Here is a 21,271-nt window from a genome sequence, read left to right on the forward strand (position 1 = left end):
AAGAGTTCAATCTTGGTTTCATCAGACCAGAGAATCTTGTTTCTCATGGTCTCAGAGTCCTTTAACTCCAAGCGGGCTGTCATTTGCCTTTTACTGAGGAGTGGCTTCCGTCTGGCCACTCTACCATAAATGCCTGATTGGTGGAGATGCCAAGATGGTTGTCCTTCTGGAAGGTTCTCCCATCTCCACAGAGGAACTCTGGAGCTCTGTCAGAGTGACCATCGGGTTCTTGGTCGCCTCCCTGACCAAGGCTCTTCCCCTCGATTGCTCAGTTCGGCCAGGCAGAGCCAGCTATAGGAAGAGTCTTGGTGGTTCCAAACTTCTTCCATTTAAGAATGGAGGCCACTGTGTTCTTGGGGACCTTCAATGCTGCAGACATATTTTGGTACCCTTCCCCAGATCTGTGCCTTGACACAATCCTGTCTCGGAGCTCTACGGACAATTCCTTCGACCTCATGGCTTTGTTTTTGCTCTGGAATGCACTGTCAACTGTGGGACCTTATATAGACAGATGTGTGCCTTTCCAAATCACGTCCAATCAATTGAATTTACCACAGGTGGACTCCAATCAAGTTGTAGGAACATCTCAAGGATGATCAATGAAACAGGATTCACCTGAGCTCAATTTCCAGTCTCGTAGCAAACGGTCTGAATACTAAATAAGGTATCTTTTTATTTGTAATACATTTGCTACATTTTCTAAAAACCTGTTTTCTCTTTGTCATTATGGGGTATTGTGATGTCATTATGGGGTATTGTGTGTAGAATGATGAGGATCATTTTTATTTAATCAATTTTATGTGAAAAAAGTCAAGGGGTCTGGATACTTTCTGAAGGCATTTTGTGAGAGGTTATTGACCTACAGACCTACATTGACCTACAGTCAGTGTCCAGATTTCAGCTAGGCAACTATTCCATTTAACCCATCTGAACTGTAGAGTTCCCTTGACGTGCCGTTTTGAAGTCCCCGTTCTGTTACTGAATTTGTGGAGCGCTTCACAATCGTCACACGTAACATAGCCATAGCATAGACGTAGCATAGCCATAGCATAGACGTAGCATAGCCATAGCATAGACGTAGCATAGCCATAGCATAGACGTAGCATAGACGTAGCATAGCCATAGCATAGACGTAGCATAGCCATAGCATAGACGTAGCATAGACGTAGCATAGCCATAACATAACATGCCATCATCCTCTTTTACCACTTCACCTAATCTTTCCCCAACATCATTTTTCTGTCCCTCCCTTCTCTTTATTTTCAACTCTCCATTTTGTAGCTTTTCTCTTCTTGAAATAAACTCTGACATTGTCCTTTTAGCCTCAGTGGATCCACGTTAACTTTTCCTGCCCAAGTTCCCGAAAGCCTTTGGCTATTGGTGTGTATTTGGCGCGCTACAGTTAGGCTCTAAAGCTTATGCTGAGGCTACGCAACTAACGGCAGATAATATAAGGAAAGAAAAACTTCAATGTAGCCTTCAGATATGAATTGCACCAGAATTATACATTTATGGAATTTGAATGCATTATTTTCTCTTTATTCAACCGACCCAACTAACCCACACGCCTTTCATCCACACAATATTTCATGACCCTAAACCCGCCCACCAAGCGGATTATGAGTCAACCTACGGGTAGAGTCTTGAAGCCAGTAGGTTGTGTCACTATAGTCTCTGTCTGTTCCCCAGATACTACACTACAGAGGAAACAGTCAGTCAGATATTACACTACAGAGGAAACAGTCGGTCAGATATTACACTACAGAGGAAACAGTCGGTCAGATATTACACTACAGAGGAAACAGTCGATCAGATAGATACTACAGAGGAAACAGTCGGTCAGATAGATACTACAGAGGAAACAGTCGGTCAGATACTACACTACAGAGGAAACAGTCGGTCAGATACTACACTACAGAGAGAACAGTCAGTCAGATACTACACTACAGAGGGAACAGTCAGTCAGATACTACACTACAGAGGAAACAGTCGGTCAGATATTACACTACAGAGGGAACAGTCAGTCAGATACTACACTACAGAGGGAACAGTCAGTCAGATACTACACTACAGAGGGAACAGTCAGTCAGATATTACACTACAGAGGGAACAGTCAGTCAGATATTACACTACAGAGGAAACAGTCGGTCAGATACTACACTACAGAGGAAACAGTCAGATAGATACTACACTACAGAGAGAACAGTCAGATAGATACTATACTGGCGCCGAGCTTTACATTTACAATTGACCAGGGAAGCTTCACCTGTCAGCAACGGCAGCCAAATCTGAAATGGTGTCTGCATACTTCTATGTATATATAGTGTGTCTATCTATCCATCTATCTACCGTATGTGACTGTGTTCTCTCTGTAGTGTCTAGACGCCAGCAGGCCGTGGTTCTGGTACCGGATACTATAGTATCTGAAGTGTGTGTGTTCTCTCTGTAGTGTCTAGGCGCCCGCTAATCGTTAGCTGTCTTATCGGCTGCTATCTGAATAGGTCTATCGGACAATTTTTTGGGGCCACTATAACTATAGCTATTTTGCCAATTGGACTGGTCCCCCCTACCACACGGAACCCCACTAATCTACAGATGGAAACGCACGAGGTGGCTAAAAACAGACCTCCCTCCATCTTCTGCCAGCTTGCTACCTATGGCCCGGCTAGCTGTCTGAATCTCACGGGACCCTTATGATCACTCGGCTAAGCATGCCTCTCCTTAATGTCAATATGCCTTGTCCATTGCTGTTCTGGTTAGTGTTCATTGGCTTATTTCACTGTAGAGCCTCTAGCCCTGCTCATTATACCTTATCCAACCTCTCAGTTCCACCACCCACACATGCTATGACATCTTCTGGTTTCAATGATGTTTCTAGAGACAATATCTCTCTCATCATCACTCAATGTCTAGGTTTACCTCCACTGTATTCACATCCTACCATACCTTTGTCTGTACATTATACCTTGAAGCTATTTTATCGCCCCCAGAAACCTGCTCCTTTTACTCTCTATTCCGGACGTCATAAACGACCTATTCTCATAGCTTTTAGCCATACCCTCATCCTGCTCCTCCTCTGTTCCTCTGGTGATGTAGAGGTGAATCCAGGCCCTGCAGTGCCTAGCTCCACTCCTATTCCCCAGGCGCTCTCTTTTGTTGACTTCTGTAACCGTCATAGCCTTGGTTTCATGCATGTTAACATTAGAAGCCTTCTCCCTAAGTTTGTTTTATTCACTGCTTTAGCACACTCTGCCAACCCGGATGTCCTAGCCGTGTCTGAATTCTGGCTTAGGAAGTCCACCAAAAATTCTGAAATCTTCATCCCTAACTACAACCTATTCAGACAAGATAGAACGCCAAAGGGGGCGGTGTTGCAATCTACTGCAGAGATAGCCTGCAGAGTTCTGTCCTACTCTCCAGGTCTGTACCCAAACAATTTGAACTTCAGCTTTTAAAAATCCACGTCTCTAAAAACAAGTCTCTCACCGTTGCCGCCTGCTATAGACCACCCTCTGCCCCCAGCTGTGCTCTGGACACCATATGTGAACTGATTGCCCCATCTATCTGCAGAGCTCGTGCTGCTAGGTGACCTAAACTGGGACATGCTTAACACCCCAGCCATCCTACAATCTAAGCTTGATGCCCTCAATCACACACAAATGATCAATGAACCTACCAGGTACCACCCCAAATCCTTAAACACGGGCACCCTCATAGATATCATCCTAACCAACTTGCCCTCTAAATACACCTCTGCTGTTTTCAACCAAGATCTCAGCGATCACTGCCTCATTGCCTGCATCCGTAATGGGTCAGCGGTTAAACGACCTCCACTCATCACTGTCAAACGCTCCCTGAAACATTTCAGCGAGCAAGCCTTTCTAATCGACCTGGCCCGGGTATCCTGGAAGGATATTGATCTCATCCCGTCAGTAGAGGATGCCTGGTTATTTTTTTTAAATGCCTTCCTCACCATCTTAAATAAGCATGCCACATTCAAGAAATGTAGAACCAGGAACAGATATAGCCCTTGGTTCTCTCCAGACCTGACTGCCCTTAACCAACACAAAAACATCCTGTGGCGTTCTGCATTAGCATCGAACAGCCCCCGTGATATGCAACTTTTCAGGGAAGTTAGAAACCAATATACACAGGCAGTTAGAAAAGCCAAGGCTAGCTTTTTCAAGCAGAAATTTGCTTCCTGCAACACAAACTCAAAAAAGTTCTGGGACACTGTAAAGTCCATGGAGAATAAGAACACCTCCTCCCAGCTGCCCACTGCACTGAGGATAAGAAACTCTGTCACCTCCGATAAATCCACTATAATTGAGAATTTCAATAAGCATTTTTCTACGACTGGCCATGCTTTCCACCTGGCTACCCCTACCGCGGTCAACAGCACTGCACCCCCCACAGCTACTCGCCCAAGCCTTCCCCATTTCTCCTTCTCCCAAATCCAGTCAGCTGATGTTCTGAAAGAGCTACAAAATCTGGACCCCTACAAATCAGCCGGGCTAGACAATCTGGACCCTTTCTTTCTAAAATGATCTGCCGAAATTGTTGCAACCCTTATTACTAGCCTGTTCAACCTGTCTTTCGTGTCGTCTGAGATTCCTAAAGATTGGAAAGCAGCTGCTGTCATCCCCCTCTTCAAAGGAGGGGACACTCTTGACCCAAACTGCTACAGACCTATATCTATCCTACCCTGCCTTTCTAAGGTCTTCAAAAGCCAAGTCAACAAATAGATTACCGACCATTTCAAATCCCACTGCACCTTCTCCGCTATGCAATCTGGTTTCAGAGCTGGTCATGGGTGCACCTCAGCCACGCTCAAGGTCCTAAACGACATCGTAACCGCCATCGATAAGAAACAATACTGTGCTGCCATATTCATTGACCTGGCCAAGGCTTTAGACTCTGTCAATCACCACATCCTCATCGGCAGACTCAATAGCCTTGGTTTCTCAAATGATTGCCTCGCCTGGTTCACCAACTACTTCTCTGATAGAGTTCAATGTGTCAAATCGGATGGCCTGTTGTCCGGGCCTCTGGTAGTCTCTATAGGGGTGCCACAAGGTTCAATTCTTGGGCCAACTCTTTTCTCTGTGTACATCAATGATGTCGCTCTTGCTGCTGGTGAGTCTCTGATCCACCTCTACACAGACGACACCATTCTGTATACTTCTGGCCCTTCTTTGGACACTGTGTTAACAACCCTCCAGACGAGCTTCAATGCCATACAACTCTCCTTACGTGGCCTCCAACTGCTCTTAAATACTAGTAAAACTAAATGCATGCTCTTCAACCGATCGCTGCCCGTACCTGCCTGCCCGTCCAGCATCACTACTCTGGACGGTTCTGACTTAGAATATGTGGACAACTACAAATACCTAGGTGTCTGGTTAGACTGTAAGCTCTCCTTCCAGACTCACATCAAACATCTCCAATCCAAAGTTAACTCTAGAATTGGCTTCCTATTTCACAACAAAGCATCCTTCACTCACGCTGCCAAACATACCCTCGTAAAACTGACCATCCTACCGATCCTCGACTTCGGCGATGTCATTTACAAAATAGCCTCCAATACCCTACTCAATAAGCTGGATGCAGTCTATCACAGTGCCATCCGTTTTGTCACCAAAGCCACATATACTACCCACCACTGCGACCTGTACGCTCTCGTTGGCTGGCCCTCGCTTCATACTCGTCGCCAAACCCACTGGCTCCAGGTCATTTACAAGACCCTGCTAGGTAAAGTCCCCCCTTATCTCCGCTCACTGGTCACCATAGCAGCACCCACCTGTAGCACGCGCTCCAGCAGGTATATCTCTCTGGTCACCCCAAAGCCAACTCCTCCTTTGGCCGTCTCTCCTTCCAGTTCTCTGCTGCAAATGACCTGAACGAACTACAAAAATCTCTGAAACTGGAAACACTTATCTCCCTCACTAGCTTTAAGCACCAGCTGTCAGAGCAGCTCACAGATCACTGCACCTGTACATAGCCCATCTATAATTTAGCCCAAACAACTACCTCTTCCCCTACTGTATTTATTTATTTTGCTCCTTTGCACCCCATTATTTCTACTTTGCACTTTCTTCCACTACAAATCTACCATTCAGTGTTTTACTTGCTATATTGTATTTACTTTGCCACCATGGCATTTTTTGCATTTACCTCCCTTATCTCACCTCATTTGCTCACATTGTATATAGACTTATTTTTCTACTGTATTATTGACTGTATGTTTGTTTTACTCCATGTGTAACTCTGTGTTGTTGTATGTGTCGAACTGCTTTGCTTTAACTTGGCCAGGTCGCAATTGTAAATGAGAACTTGTTCTCAACTTGCCTACCTGGTTAAATAAAGGTAAAATATATATATATATATATATATTTTTAAACGCCAGCAGGCCGTGGTTCTGGTACTGGATACTATAGTATCTGAAGTGTGTGTGTTCTCTCTGTAGTGTCTAGACGCCAGCAGGTCGTGGCTCTGCTACTGGATCTTACACAGTCTGGAGCTGCTGGAGGAACCTGTCCCTACCTCCATCGCCTCAGAGTGAGTACAGCCACTGTCCCCACCTCCATCGCCTCAGAGTGAGTACAGCCACTGTTCCCACCTCCATCGCCCCAGAGTGAGTACAGCCACTGTTCCCACCTCCATCACCTCAGTAACTAGGGGCCGGGCAGGGCCTGTTGTCTCAGTACAGTCAGATCTGACTGAGATCATAACATGGTGTCTGAAGTGCTTCAACCTCGTCAAATATAAAACAGAAGAGATTATTTCACAGAAAATCATTTTTATTGAGTTTTGTCGTAGTTTAGAGTGATAAAGTAGCTAACAGCTCTCTCATGTCTCTTCATTGAGCAGAGCAGCTCAAGCGTAGCCGTTGCTATGGATACTAACCGACTCAAAGCATCATGGGCAGAGTGCATGCAGAGCGAGCTGCCTGCGTACAGGGAGCGACAGACAGAGAGCAGCATGGATTTACTAACGTAGGAAGTTATTTCTGGTTTCGGGTAGGGCTGGGCCTGAAATTTGGCAGAAGCAATCAGGCCTGGGTAGGATATGGTCTGAACGTCGCTGGCATGAGTAGGGCTCGGGTTTAAAATGAATTCCCGCACAGGGCTCAACTACCTACCTGCTGTGGGTGCATACAGCCTGCCCTGTACACATATTCTATCAACCTACAGCCCTTTCAGTAGCTGCTACTGGGGTCCAGTGTGTGTAACTTCTATTGCCCCCTCTGCCCCATCCAGTGTGTGTAACTTCTATTGCCCCATCCAGTGTGTGTAACTTCTATTGTCCCGTCCAGTGTGTGTAACTTCTATTGCCCCGTCCAGTGTGTGTAACTTCTATTGCCCCGTCCAGTGTGTGTAACTTCTATTGCCCCGTCCAGTGTGTGTAACTTCTATTGCCCCCTCTGCCCCGTCTAGTGTTTGTAACTTCTATTGCCCCATCCAGTGTTTGTAACTTCTATTGCCCCCTCTGCCCCGTCCAGTGTGTGTAACTTCTATTGCCCCCTCTGCCCCATCCAGTGTGTGTAACTTCTATTGCCCCATCCAGTGTGTGTAACTTCTATTGCCCCGTCCAGTGTGTGTAACTTCTATTGCCCCCTCTGCCCCGTCCAGTGTGTGTAACTTTTATTGCCTCGTCCAGTGTGTGTAACTTCTATTGCCCCGTCCAGTGTGTGTAACTTTTATTGCCCCGTCCAGTGTGTGTAACTTTTATTGCCTCGTCCAGTGTGTGTAACTTCTATTGCCCCGTCCAGTGTGTGTAACTTTTATTGCCCCATCCAGTGTGTGTAACTTCTATTGCCCTGTCCAGTGTGTGTAACTTCTATTGCCCCCTCTGCTTCGTCCAGTGTGTGTAAGTTCCTGGCGCGGTGTCAGAGTCCTACTGGTGGTTTTGCTGGAGGTCCAGGTCAAGCTGCCCACCTGGCTCCTACCTACGCTGCTGTCAACGCACTCTGTATCATCGGCACCCAGGAGGCATACAACGTCATAGACAGGTACAGTCACTTCTGTTACTACGACAGGGTACAGCCACTTCTGTTACTACGACAGGGTACAGCCACTTCTGTTACCACGACAGGGTACAGCCACTTCTGTTACTACGACAGGGTACAGCCACTTCTGTTACCACGACGGGGTACAGCCACTTCTGTTACCACAACGAGGTACAGCCACTTCTGTTACTACGACAGGGTACAGCCACTTCTGTTACCACGACGGGGTACAGCCACTTCTGTTACCACAACGAGGTACAGCCACTTCTGTTACTACGACAGGGTACAGCCACTTCTGTTACCACAACGTCATAGACCGGTAACAGTCAGGAGTTACCACAATGTACAGAGGTAGGATGCGACGTCAGAGACGGGCGGTGGGGGGCGGGGCGCCAGAGACAGGCAGTGGGGGGCAGGGCGCCAGACTGCTGTTGTGAAGATCATACAATTACTGTTCTAAAGAAACAATGTAAAAAAAAAATATATATATACACTGCTCAAAAAAATAAAGGGAACACTTAAACAACACAATGTAACTCCAAGTCAATCACACTTCTGTGAAATCAAACTGTCCACTTAGGAAGCAACACTGATTGACAATACATTTCACATGCTGTTGTGCAAATGGAATAGACAACAGGTGGAAATTATAGGCAACAAGCAAGACACCCCCAATAAAGGAGTGGTTCTGCAGGTGGTGACCACAGACCACTTCTCAGTTCCTATGCTTCCTGGCTGATGTTTTGGTCACTTTTGAATGCTGGCGGTGCTTTCACTCTAGTGGTAGCATGAGACGGAGTCTACAACCCACACAAGTGGCTCAGGTAGTGCAGCTCATCCAGGATGGCACATCAATGCGAGCTGTGGCAAGAAGGTTTGCTGTGTCTGTCAGCGTAGTGTCCAGAGCATGGAGGCGCTACCAGGAGACAGGCCAGTACATCAGGAGACGTGGAGGAGGCCGTAGGAGGGCAACAACCCAGTAGCAGGACCGCTACCTCCGCCTTTGTGCAAGGAGGAGCAGGAGGAGCACTACCAGAGCCCTGCAAAATGACCTCCAGCAGGCCACAAATGTGCATGTGTCTGCTCAAACGGTCAGAAACAGACTCCATGAGGGTGGTATGAGGGCCCGACGTCCACAGGTGGGGGTTGTGCTTACAGCCCAACACCGTGCAGGACGTTTGGCATTTGCCAGAGAACACCAAGATTGGCAAATTCGCCACTGGCGCCCTGTGCTCTTCACAGATGAAAGCAGGTTCACACTGAGCACATGTGACAGACGTGACAGTCTGGAGACGCCGTGGAGAACGTTCTGCTGCCTGCAACATCCTCCAGCATGACCGGTTTGGCGGTGGGTCAGTCATGGTGTAGGGTGGCATTTCTTTGAGGGGCCGCACAGCCCTCCATGTGCTCGCCAGAGGTAGCCTGACTGCCATTAGGTACCGAGAGGAGATCCTCAGACCCCTTGTGAGACCATATGCTGGTGCGGTTGGCCCTGGGTTCCTCCTAATGCAAGACAATGCTAGACCTCATGTGGCTGGAGTGTGTCAACAGTTCCTGCAAGAGGAAGGCATTGATGCTATGGACTAGCCCGCCCGTTCCCCAGACCTGAATCCAATTGAGCACATCTGGGTCATCATGTCTCGCTCCATCCACCAACGCCACGTTTCACCACAGACTGTCCAGGAGTTGGCGGATGCTTTAGTCCAGGTCTGGGAGGAGATCCCTCAGGAGACCATCCGCCACCTCATCAGGAGCATGCCCAGGCGTTGTAGGGAGGTCATACAGGCACGTGGAGGCCACACACACTACTGAGCCTCATTTTTACTTGTTTTAAGGACATTACATCAAAGTTGGATCAGCCTGTAGTGTGGTTTTCCACTTTAATTTTGTGTGACTCCAAATCCAGACCTTCATGGGTTGATAAATTGGATTTCCATTGATTATTTTTGTGTGATTTTGTTGTCAGCACATTCAACTATGTAAAGAAAAAAGTATTTAATAAGATTATTTCTTTCATTCAGATCTAGGATGTGTTATTTAAGTGTTCCCTTTATTTTTTTGAGCAGTGTATGTATATATATATATATATATATATATATATATATATATATATATATAGTGAGGGAAAAAAGTATTTGATCCCCTGCTGATTTTGTACGTTTGCCCACTGTCAAAGAAATGATCAGTCTATAATTGTAATGGTAGGTTTATTTGAACAGTGAGAGACAGAATAACAACAAAAAAATCCAGAAAAACACATGTCAAAAATGTTATAAAATGATTTGCATTTTAATGAGGGAAGTAAGTATTTGACCCCTCTGCAAAACATGACTTAGTACTTGGTGGCAAAACCCTTGTTGGCAATCACAGAGGTCAGACGTTTCTTGTAGTTGGCCACCAGGTTTGCAGACATCTCAGGAGGGATTTTGTCCCACTCCTCTTTGCAGATCTTCTCCAAGTCATTAATGTTTCGAGGCTGACGTTTGGCAACTCAAACCTTCAGCTCCCTCCACATATTTTCTATGGGATTAAGGTCTGGAGACTGGCTAGGCCACTCCAGGACCTTAATATGCTTCTTCTTGAGCCACTCCTTTGTTGCCTTGACCGTGTGTTTTGTGTCATTGTCATGCTGGAATACCCATCCACGACCCATTTTCAATGCCCTGGCTGAGGGAAGGAGGTTCTCACCCAAGATTTGACGGTACATGGCCCCGTCCATCGTCCCTTTGATGCGGTGAAGTTGTCCTGACCCCTTAGCAGAAAAACACCCCCAAAGCATAATGTTTCCACCTCCATGTTTGACGGTGGAGATGGTGTTCTTGGGGTCATAGGCAGCATTCCTCCTCCTCCAAACACGGTGAGTTGAGTTGATGCCAAAGAGCACCATTTTGGTCTCATCTGACCACAACACTTTCACCCAGTTGTCCTCTGAATCATTCAGATGTTCATTGGCAAACTTCAGACAGGCATGAATATGTGCTTTCTTGAGCAGGGGGACCTTGCGGCCGCTGCAGGATTTCAGTCCTTCACGGCATAGTGTGTTATCAATTGTTTTCTTGGTGACTATGATCCCAGCTGCCTTGATCATTGACAAGATCCTCCCATGTAGTTCTGGGCTGATTCCTCACCGTTCTCATGATCATTGCAACTCCACGAGGTGAGATCTTGCATGGAGCCCCAGGCCGAGGGAGATTGACAGTTCTTTTGTGTTTCTTCCATTTGTGTTTCTAAAGCTGCTTGGCGACGGTCTTGTAGCCAATTCCAGCCTTGTGTAGGTCTACAATCTTGTCCCTGACATCCTTGGAGAGCTCTTTGGTCTTGGTCATGGTGGAGAGTTTGGAATCTGATTGATTGATTGCTTCTGTGGACAGGTGTCTTTTTTACAGGTAACAAACTGAGATTTGGAGCACTCCCTTTAAGAGTGTGCTTCTAATCTCAGCTCGTTACCTGTATAAAAGACACCTGGGAGCCAAAAATCTTTCTGATTGAGAGGGGGTCAAATACTTATTTCCCTCATTAAAATGCAAATCAATTTATAACATTTTTCACAAGCATTTTTCTGGGTATTTTTGGTGGTATTCTGTCTCTCACTGTTCAAATAAACCTACCATTACAATTATAGACTGATCATTTCTTTGTCAGTGGGCAAACGTACAAAATCAGCAGGGGATCGAATACTTTTTTCCCTCACTGTATATAAAAAATAAACGTTTAAAAAGTTCTCACACCTAAATTAAAACCCCAAAGGAAGCCAAGGTAGGAAATGTTTCCGATTCTAGTACCGCCTACTGAACTAATGAACATGACCCAGGTGTTGCCGTAGCAGCAGCAGGTGTGATGTTTTTTTAATCCTCCCCCCTACTCCCTCCCCCCTCCTCCTCCCAGGGAGAAGCTGCTCTCCTTCCTGTTCTCTGTGAAGCAGCCAGATGGGTCCTTTGTGATGCATGGAGGAGGAGAGGTGGACGTCAGGTGAGACAGCCTTCTTTCCATCGCCATGGTTTCACTGTGACTGGAGCACTGCTGAGACGTGATAACAACCAAACTTCCTCTTCTCTGCTGTCCTCTGTCCTCTCTGTCTTTCATGTTCTCTCTCGCTGCTGCTGTCCTCTGTGTCTGTTTCTCTCTCGCTCGCTTTCTCTCTCTCTCACCCCCACGTCTCTCTCTCTCTCTCACCCCCACGTCTCCCTGTCCATTTCTCTCTCTCTCTCTCTCTCTCTCTCTCTCTCTCCCCATTTCTCTCTTTCTCACCCCTGCTGTCCTCTCTGTCTGTGTCTCACTGTTTAACTCATTTGCTTTCTCTATCTTGGTAGCAGACAGAAATGTGGCAGTTCAGGCCACTCTCTCATCCAACCAACAGCCTCTCTACAATAGCCTGTTTAAGGCTGGGAGGAGCCTGATGCTCACAAGTTAAATCTCTCTCTTCTCTTCCTCTCATCTCCTCTTCTTGTCTCTCTCTCTCTCTGGTGTATTAACTCCTACCTCTCTCGTGTTGTAGGAGTGCGTACTGTGTATTAACTCCTACCTCTCGTGTTGTAGGAGTGCGTACTGTGTATTAACTCCTACCTCTCGTGTTGTAGGAGTGTGTACTGTGTATTAACTCCTACCTCTCGTGTTGTAGGAGTGCGTACTGTGTATTAACTCCTACCTCTCGTGTTGTAGGAGTGCGTACTGTGTATTAACTCCTACCTCTCGTGTTGTAGGAGTGCGTACTGTGTATTAACTCCTACCTCTCGTGTTGTAGGAGTGCGTACTGTGTATTAACTCCTACCTCTCGTGTTGTAGGAGTGCGTACTGTGTATTAACTCCTACCTCTCGTGTTGTAGGAGTGCGTACTGTGTATTAACTCCTACCTCTCGTGTTGTAGGAGTGCGTACTGTGTATTAACTCCTACCTCTCGTGTTGTAGGAGTGCGTACTGTGTATTAACTCCTACCTCTCGTGTTGTAGGAGTGCGTACTGTGTATTAACTCCTACCTCTCGTGTTGTAGGAGTGCGTACTGCGTATTAACTCCTACCTCTCGTGTTGTAGGAGTGCGTACTGCGTATTAACTCCTACCTCTCGTGTTGTAGGAGTGCGTACTGTGTATTAACTCCTACCTCTCGTGTTGTAGGAGTGCGTACTGCGTATTAACTCCTACCTCTCGTGTTGTAGGAGTGCGTACTGCGTATTAACTCCTACCTCTCGTGTTGTAGGAGTGCGTACTGTGCTGCGTCAGTGGCGTCTCTCACCAACATCATGACACCCACACTGTTCCAGGACACGCCCACATGGATCGTCAGGTACTGCAGTATAGAGCACCCACGTGTCCCACCTACGTGTCCCACCTACGTGTGCCACCCACGTGTCCCACCCACGTGTCCCACCTACGTGTCCCACCCACGTGTCCCATCCACGTGTCCCACCTACGTGTCCCACCCACTTGTCCCACCTACGTGTCCCACCTACGTGTGCCACCCACGTGTCCCATCCACGTGTCCCACCCACGTGTCCCACCCACGTGTCCCACCCACGTGTCCCACCCACGTGTCCCATCCACGTGTCCCACCTACGTGTCCCACCTACGTGTGCCACTACCTGTCCCACCCACGTGTCCCACCCACGTGTCCCACCCACGTGTCCCACCCACGTGTCCCACCTTTGTATCCCACTTACGTGTCCCCCCCACGTGTCCCACCCGCGTGTCCCACTCGCGTGTCCCACCAACGTGTCCCACCTACGTGTCCCATCCACGTGTCCCACCCACGTGTCCCACCCGCGTGTCCCACCCGCGTGTCCCACCCGCGTGTCCCACCTGCGTGTCCCACCCGCGTGTCCCACCCGCGTGTCCCACTCACGTGTCCCAGTCGCGTGTCCCACTCGCGTGTCCCACCCGCGTGTCCCACCCACGTGTCCCACCCACGTGTCCCACCCACGTGTCCCAGTCACGTGTCCCACCCACGTGTCCCACCCACGTGTCCCACCCACGTGTCCCACACACACACCGTTTAGTTCATTTGTGGCTATTTAACTGGCTAGCGTTCCTAAAGTAAATTTTATAATAAACCTTTAAATTACATTTATTTAAACAAATAGTGTAGTCGTACTATCAGTATAATTCTTTGTTGAATATAATAATATCAAGGATTTGGGACCCTAAACTTTAGAAAAACAACTGTGTAGTGATAATGTGTTCACATAGTTCTGCCTACTCACTATACTTTCTGTCTCCCTCCAGCTGTCAGAACTGGGAGGGGGGTCTAGGGGGCGTCCCAGGGCTGGAGGCCCATGGAGGGTACACCTTCTGTGGGACAGCTGCTATGGTCATCCTGGGGAAGGAGCACATGCTGGATCTCAAGACCCTGTTGGTGAGTTCTCTACGCGTCAGTTAGTTGATGGTAATTGACTCATCCAGAACTACCTCGTGTGTGTGTGTGTGTGTGTGTGTGTGTGTGTGTGTGAACACAGTTAAAAGGGGTTATTTGTGGTGGTAAGCTTATACCTACAGTAGCTTTGTCCTCTGTAGCAGCCATCCAGTTCCCTACAATTGTCCAATGTCACTTGTTGTCCTCCTCTCTGCAGAGGTATCCCATGTCACTACTTCCTGTCCCCAGATAATTCAGATGACCTTATCAATGGTAACCAGAGTAACCCCAGAGACCGTAAAGCGTTTAGGAGATGCACAGAGGCCCCTGTAGGTCGGAGGCCCCTGTAGGTCGGAGGCCCCTGTAGGTCGGAGGCCCCTATAGGTCAGTCGGAGGCTGTCTTAAATGGCTCCATACCCCCTAAATAGTCCACTACTTTTAAGCAAGGCCCATAGGGATCTGGTCAAATGTAGTGCACTATAGAGGGAAGAGGGTGCCATTTTGGTCTAAACCTCTCCACCCCACTCTGATACCACCCCACACTGATACCACCCCACTCTGCATCAGTCCACACCACACTGATACCACCCCACTCTGATACCACCCCACACTGATACCACCCCACTCTGCATCAGTCCACACCACACTGATATCACCCCACTCTGCATCAGTCCACACCACACTGATACCACCCCACTCTGATACCACCCCACATTGATACCACCCCACTCTGATACCACCCCACTCTGATACCACCCCACACTGATACCACCCCACACTGATACCACCCCACACTGATACCACCCCACTCTGCATCAGTCCACACCACACTGATACCACCCCACTCTGCATCAGTCCACACCACACTGATACCACCCCACTCTGCATCAGTCCACACCACACTGATACCACCCCACTCTGCATCAGTCCACACCACACCACACTGATACCACCCCACTCTGATACCACCCCACTCTGATACCACCCCACACTGATACCACCCCACTCTGCATCAGTCCACACCACACCACTCTGATACCACCCCACTCTGATACCACCCCACACTGATACCACCCCACTCTGCATCAGTCCACACCACACCACACTGATACCACCCCACTCTGATACCACCCCACTCTGCATCAGTCCGCACCACACTGATACCACCCCACTCTGCATCAGTCCACACCACAAAATAAATGTAGTCATTTTCACTAGGCTATCTCCTCTAGCCCAGCTGCCTAGGACAACAGACAGGATTAAGGACTCCAGCTGGTATTTACACCAATTCAAAAAGGATCCAGTCCTTGTGTTTTAGGACTCCAATTAGTGGTTGCTATAGCAACCGTGTCCAAATTTCTCTGTTTGCAAATATCAATTCATATTATTAGCCCCTCTCTGATAGGAACCTCATGGGATTTCATCATCTGGCTGGTTTCATAGAGAATAAAGAGCTGGATGAAACTCAAACAGATCTCACTGTGTACATCGAACAGTCTGGCTATAATAGGCTGGTTATACATCAAGAACAAAGCTATATTTATACTGTATGGCTGGCTGGATAGAAAATGGCTGCCTTGCTGGGACTGTTAGTAAAATGTTGTCAGTTTCTCCCATTTTGATAAGTGACAATAGCAACCACATTACTCTCTCTTTCTCCCTTTTCTCACTCTAACTGCCTCTCTCTCCTCCTCTCTCTCCTCCTCTCCTCCTCTCCTCCTCTCCTCTCTCTCCTCCTCTCCTCCTCTCCTCCTCTCCTCTCCTCCTCTCCTCTCTCTCCTCCTCTCCTCCTCTCCTCCTCCCTTAGCGGTGGGTGGCCAGCAGACAGATGAGGTTTGAGGGAGGGTTCCAGGGTCGCTGTAACAAACTGGTGGATGGCTGCTACTCCTTCTGGCAGGCCGGGCTGCTCCCCCTGCTACACAGAGCCCTCTTCAAAGAAGGTAAAACTACAGAAACGATTACAGTGCTGCCCTAAGGCGGTGGTTCCCAAACTGCGAGGTGCGCCCCATAGTGGTTGGCAAGGAGGAGCGTGAATCCCCCCCCCCCCCCCCCCAAAAAAAGGTTTTTTTAAATACTGTAACAGTCAAAAATTTGGACACCCCAACTCATTCAATGGTTTTTCTTTATTTTTACTATTTTCTACATTGTAGAATAATTGTGAAGACATCAAAACTATGAAATAGCACATATGAAATCATGTAGTAACCATAAAAGTGTTAAACAAATCAAAATATATTTTATATTTGAGATTCTTTGAAGTAGCCACCTTGTGCAAAGCTGTCATCAAAGCAAAATCTTGGCATTCTCTCAACCAGCATCATGAGGAATGCTTTCCAACAGTCTTGAAGGAGTTCACACATACAGTTGAAGTCAGAAGTTTACATACATTTAGGTTGGAGTCATTAAAACTCGTTTTTCAACCACTCCACACATTTCTTGTTAACAAACTATAGTTTTGGCAAGTCGGTTAGGACATCTACTTTGTGCATGACACAAGTCTTTTTTCCAACAATTGTTTACAGACAGATTATTTCACAAGATCACAATTCCAGTGGGTCAGAAGTTTACATACACTAAGTTGACTGTGCCTTTAAACAGCTTGGAAAATTCTAGAAAATGGTGTCATGGCTTTAGAAGCTTCTGATAGGCTAATTGACATAATTTGAGTCAATTGGAGGTGTACCTGTGGATGTATTTCAAGGCCTACCTTCAAACTCAGTGCCTCTTTGCTTGACATCATGGGAAAATCAAAAGAAATCAGCCAAGACCTCAGAAAAAACATTGTAGACCTCCACAAGTGTGGTTCATCCTTGGGAGCAATGACGGTACCACGTTCATCTGTACAAACAATAGTACGCAAGTATAAACACCATGGGACCACGCAGCCATCATACCGGAATCAGCCACCATATTAGGAAGGAGCGCTGTCTCCTAGAGATGAACGTACTTTGGTGCGAAAAGTGCAAATCAATCCCAGAACAAGTGCAAAGACCTTGTGAAGATGCTGGAGGAAATAGGTACAAAAGTATCTATATCCACAGTAAAACGAGTCCTATATCGACATAACCTGAAAGGCCGCTCAGCAAGGAAGAAGCCACTGCTCCAAAACTGCCATAAAAAAAGCCAGACTACAGTTTGCAACTGCACATGGGGACAAAGATCGTACTTTTTGGAGAAATGTCCTCTGGTCTGATGAAACAAAAATAGAACTGTTCGGCCACAATGTCCATCCTTATGTTTGGAGGAAAAAGGGGGACGCTTGCAAGCCGAAGAACACCATCCTACCCCTCCTGCTTTTCTGCAGGAGGGACTGGTGCACAAAATAGATGGCATCATGAGAAAGGAAAATTATGTGGATATTTTGAAGCAACATCTCAAGACATCAGTCAGGAAGTTAAAGCTTGGTCGCAAATGGGTCTTCCAAATGGACAATGACCCCAAGCATACTTTCAAAGTTGTGGCAAAATGGCTTAAGGACAACAAAGTCAAGGTATTGGAGTGGCCATCACAAATCCCTGACCTCAATCCTATAGAAAATGTGTGGGCAGAACTGAAAAGCGTGTGCTAGCAAGGAGGCCTACAAACCTGACTCCAGTTTTAACTGTTCTGCCTGCGGCTGTGGAACCCTGACCTGTTCACCGGATGTGCTACCTGTCCCAGACCTGCTGTTTTCAACTCTTTAGAGACAGCAGGAGCGGTAGAGATAATCTGAATGATCGGCTATGAAAAACCAACTGACATTTACTCCTGAGGTGCTGACCTGTTGCAGCCTCGACAACTACTGTGATTATTATTTGACCCTGCTGGTCATCTATGAACATCTTGGCCATGTTCTGTTATAATCTCCACCCGGCACAGCCAGAAGAGGACTGGCCACTCCTCATAGCCTGATTCCTCTCTAGGTTTCTTCCTAGGTTCTGGCCTTTCTAGGGAGTTTTTCCTAGCCACTGCGCTTCTACACCTGCATTGCTTGCTGTTTGGGGTTTTAGGCTGGGTTTCTGTACAGCACTTTGTGACATCAGCTGATGTAAGAAGGGCTTTATAAATACATTTCATTGATTGACTCAGTTACACCAGCTCTGTCGAGGAATGGGCCAAAATTCACGTAACTTATTGTGGGAAGCTTGTGGAAGGCTATCCGAAACTTTTTACCCAAGTTAAACAATTTAAAGACAATGCTACCAAATACTAATTGAGTGTTTGTAAACTTCTGACTCACTGGGAATGTGATGAAAGAAATGAAAGCTGAAATTAATCATTCTCTCTACTATTATTCTGACATTTCACATTCTTATAATAAAGTGATGATCCTAATTGACCTAAGACCGGGATTTTTTACTAGGATTAAATGTCAGGAATTGTGAAAAACTGAGTTTAAATGTATTTGGCTAAGGTGTATGTGAACTTCTGACTTCAACTGTATGTATAACTTGTCAGAAATGTCCAGATCAACTAGCCCATGTCAGCTAACGTTGTTTTATTTAGGTTTTTTAGCCCTAAGATATTGTTGAATTTTCTTTATCACTCAAATATCACATGAATACACGTTAGACATGGCAAAATGTAAAGATTTTTTTTCAAACAGAATAAATTTACTGATTACGATATTGTCTCATCGCTGCAACTCTGGAGAGGCGAAAGTCGAGTCATGCGCTTCTTAACACCTGCTCGCTTAACCTGGAAGCCAGATGCACCAATGTGTCGGAGGAAACACCGTTTAACTGACGACCGAGGTCAGCCTGCAGGTGCCCGGCCCGCCACAAGGAGTCGCTAGAGCACGATGAGCCAATTAAGGCCCCCCCGGCCAAACCCTCCTCTAACCTCGACAACGCTGGGCCAATTGTGCACCGCCATATAGGACTCCCAGTCATGGCCAGTTGTGTGACAGCCTGGGATCGAACCTGGGTCTGTAGTGACGCCGCAACACTGCGATGTAGTGCCTTAGACCGCTGCGCCACTCTTTGCACCTCTTGACAAAATATGTAGAATTTCAGGAAATAAGCTTTAAACCCACCAACAAGAGAGTTGTGAACAGTTTGTCATGAAAAGTGCTTGTGCCCATGGAAATAGACGTGGCGCAACTGCAGAGGGGAGCACGCGATGGTCCCCAATGCTGGACGGGGGCCCAGAGTGAAAAAGTTTGGGAACCCCTGCCCTACGGTAGAGACAGACAGATTCTGAGTGCATCTTCAACCATTCAACTTCTGTTGATCTTTGTGTTTCCATAAGACATGTCTATGATGGTGTTTTCAGATGCAAATGTGTGTGTGTGTGTGTGTGTGTGTGTGTGTGTGTGTGTGTGTGTGTGTGTGTGTGTGTGTGTGTGTGTGTGTGTGTAGGGGACTCGACACTGAGCCTGCAGAAGTGGATGTTTGAGCAGCAGGCATTACAGGAGTATATCCTCCTCTGCTGTCAGAACACTGCTGGTGGACTGTTGGACAAACCTGGCAAGTACGTAACACACACACACACACACACACAGAGAACATACACACACACACACACACACAGGGAACATACACACACACACACACAGAGAACATACACACACACAGAGAACATACACACACACACACAGAGAGAACATACACACACACAGAGAACATACACACACACAGAGAACATACACACACACACAGAGAACATACACACACCTTTTTATTTTTTACACTTTAGATTGTAGAAACAAAAACCTGTCATAATATTTTGTGTAAAAAAAAATAAAAAATCTGTCTGTCACATGTTCTTCCCTCTCCCAGATCCAGAGATTTCTACCACACCTGTTACTGTCTGAGTGGTCTGTCCGTAGCACAGCACTTTGGCAACATGGACCTGCACCACGAGCTCATCGTCGGACAGGAGGAGAACAGACTGGTGAGACTACGTCGGACGACTGGACTTCAATTGCTGTTTGCATCCAAAATATTATGGGATGCATTTGCTTCAGTGTAACTGTCTGCATAATTTTTTTTTTTAAGTTTCAAAGTTCTTTATTCATTTCAGAAGCTGAAGGGTTTTGGCTATTAGTCCATGGTCATTGCGTGTCACTGGGTTTTGCTTTGATGTTTATATTGTTCTTGGTGGTACACTCATAGTTCTTCTGTCCAGTGTCTTTGATTCTCTCTCCCCTGTAAACTACCACTCACTAGTCCTGGAAACTACCACTCACTAGTCCTGTAAACTACCACTCACTAGTCCTGGAAACTACCATTCACTAGTCCTGTAAACTACCACTCACTAGTCCTGGAAACTACCATTCACTAGTCCTGTAAACTACCACTCACTAGTCCTGGAAACTACCACTCACTAGTCCTGGAAACTACCACTCACTAGTCCTGGAAACTACCATTCACTAGTCCTGGAAACTACCATTCACTAGTCCTGGAAACTACCACTCACTAGTCCTGTAAACTACCACTCACTAGTCCTGGAAACTACCACTCACTAGTCCTGGAAACTACCACTCACTAGTCCTGGAAACGACCACTCACTAGTCCTGGAAACGACCACTCACTAGTCCTGGAAACGACCACTCACTAGTCCTGGAAACTACCACTCACTAGTCCTGGAAACTACCACTCACTAGTCCTGGAAACTACCACTCACTAGTCCTGGAAACTACCACTCACTAGTCCTGGAAACTACCACTCACTAGTCCTGGAAACTACCACTCACTAGTCCTGTAAACTACCACTCACTAGTCCTGTAAACTACCACTCACTAGTCCTGGAAACTACCACTCACTAGTCCTGTACCACTCACTAGTCCTGTAAACTACCACTCACTAGTCCTGGAAACTACCACTCACTAGTCCTGTACCACTCACTAGTCCTGGAAACTACCACTCACTAGTCCTGGAAACTACCACTCACTAGTCCTGGAAACTACCACTCACTAGTCCTGTAAACTACCACTCACTAGT

At 46.8% G+C, this 21,271-nt stretch overlaps 1 protein-coding gene across 1 annotated transcript in view; it reads left to right on the forward strand.

Annotated features, from left to right (window-relative positions):
* The window catches only part of fntb (farnesyltransferase, CAAX box, subunit beta), a 40,051-nt gene that overhangs the window by 17,919 nt on the left and 861 nt on the right, over positions 1-21,271 (forward strand). Inside the window, exons 4-11 of the mRNA XM_029702348.1 lie at positions 6,467-6,558; positions 7,865-8,011; positions 11,894-11,977; positions 13,201-13,287; positions 14,223-14,352; positions 16,157-16,289; positions 19,689-19,800; positions 20,109-20,223. Of these exons, the coding sequence (XP_029558208.1) occupies positions 6,467-6,558; positions 7,865-8,011; positions 11,894-11,977; positions 13,201-13,287; positions 14,223-14,352; positions 16,157-16,289; positions 19,689-19,800; positions 20,109-20,223 (900 nt within the window). The remainder of the gene's footprint in view (positions 1-6,466; positions 6,559-7,864; positions 8,012-11,893; positions 11,978-13,200; positions 13,288-14,222; positions 14,353-16,156; positions 16,290-19,688; positions 19,801-20,108; positions 20,224-21,271) is intronic.

Source organism: Salmo trutta, chromosome 1 (assembly GCF_901001165.1).
Source record: "Salmo trutta chromosome 1, fSalTru1.1, whole genome shotgun sequence".
NCBI classification, from domain to species: domain Eukaryota; kingdom Metazoa; phylum Chordata; class Actinopteri; order Salmoniformes; family Salmonidae; genus Salmo; species Salmo trutta.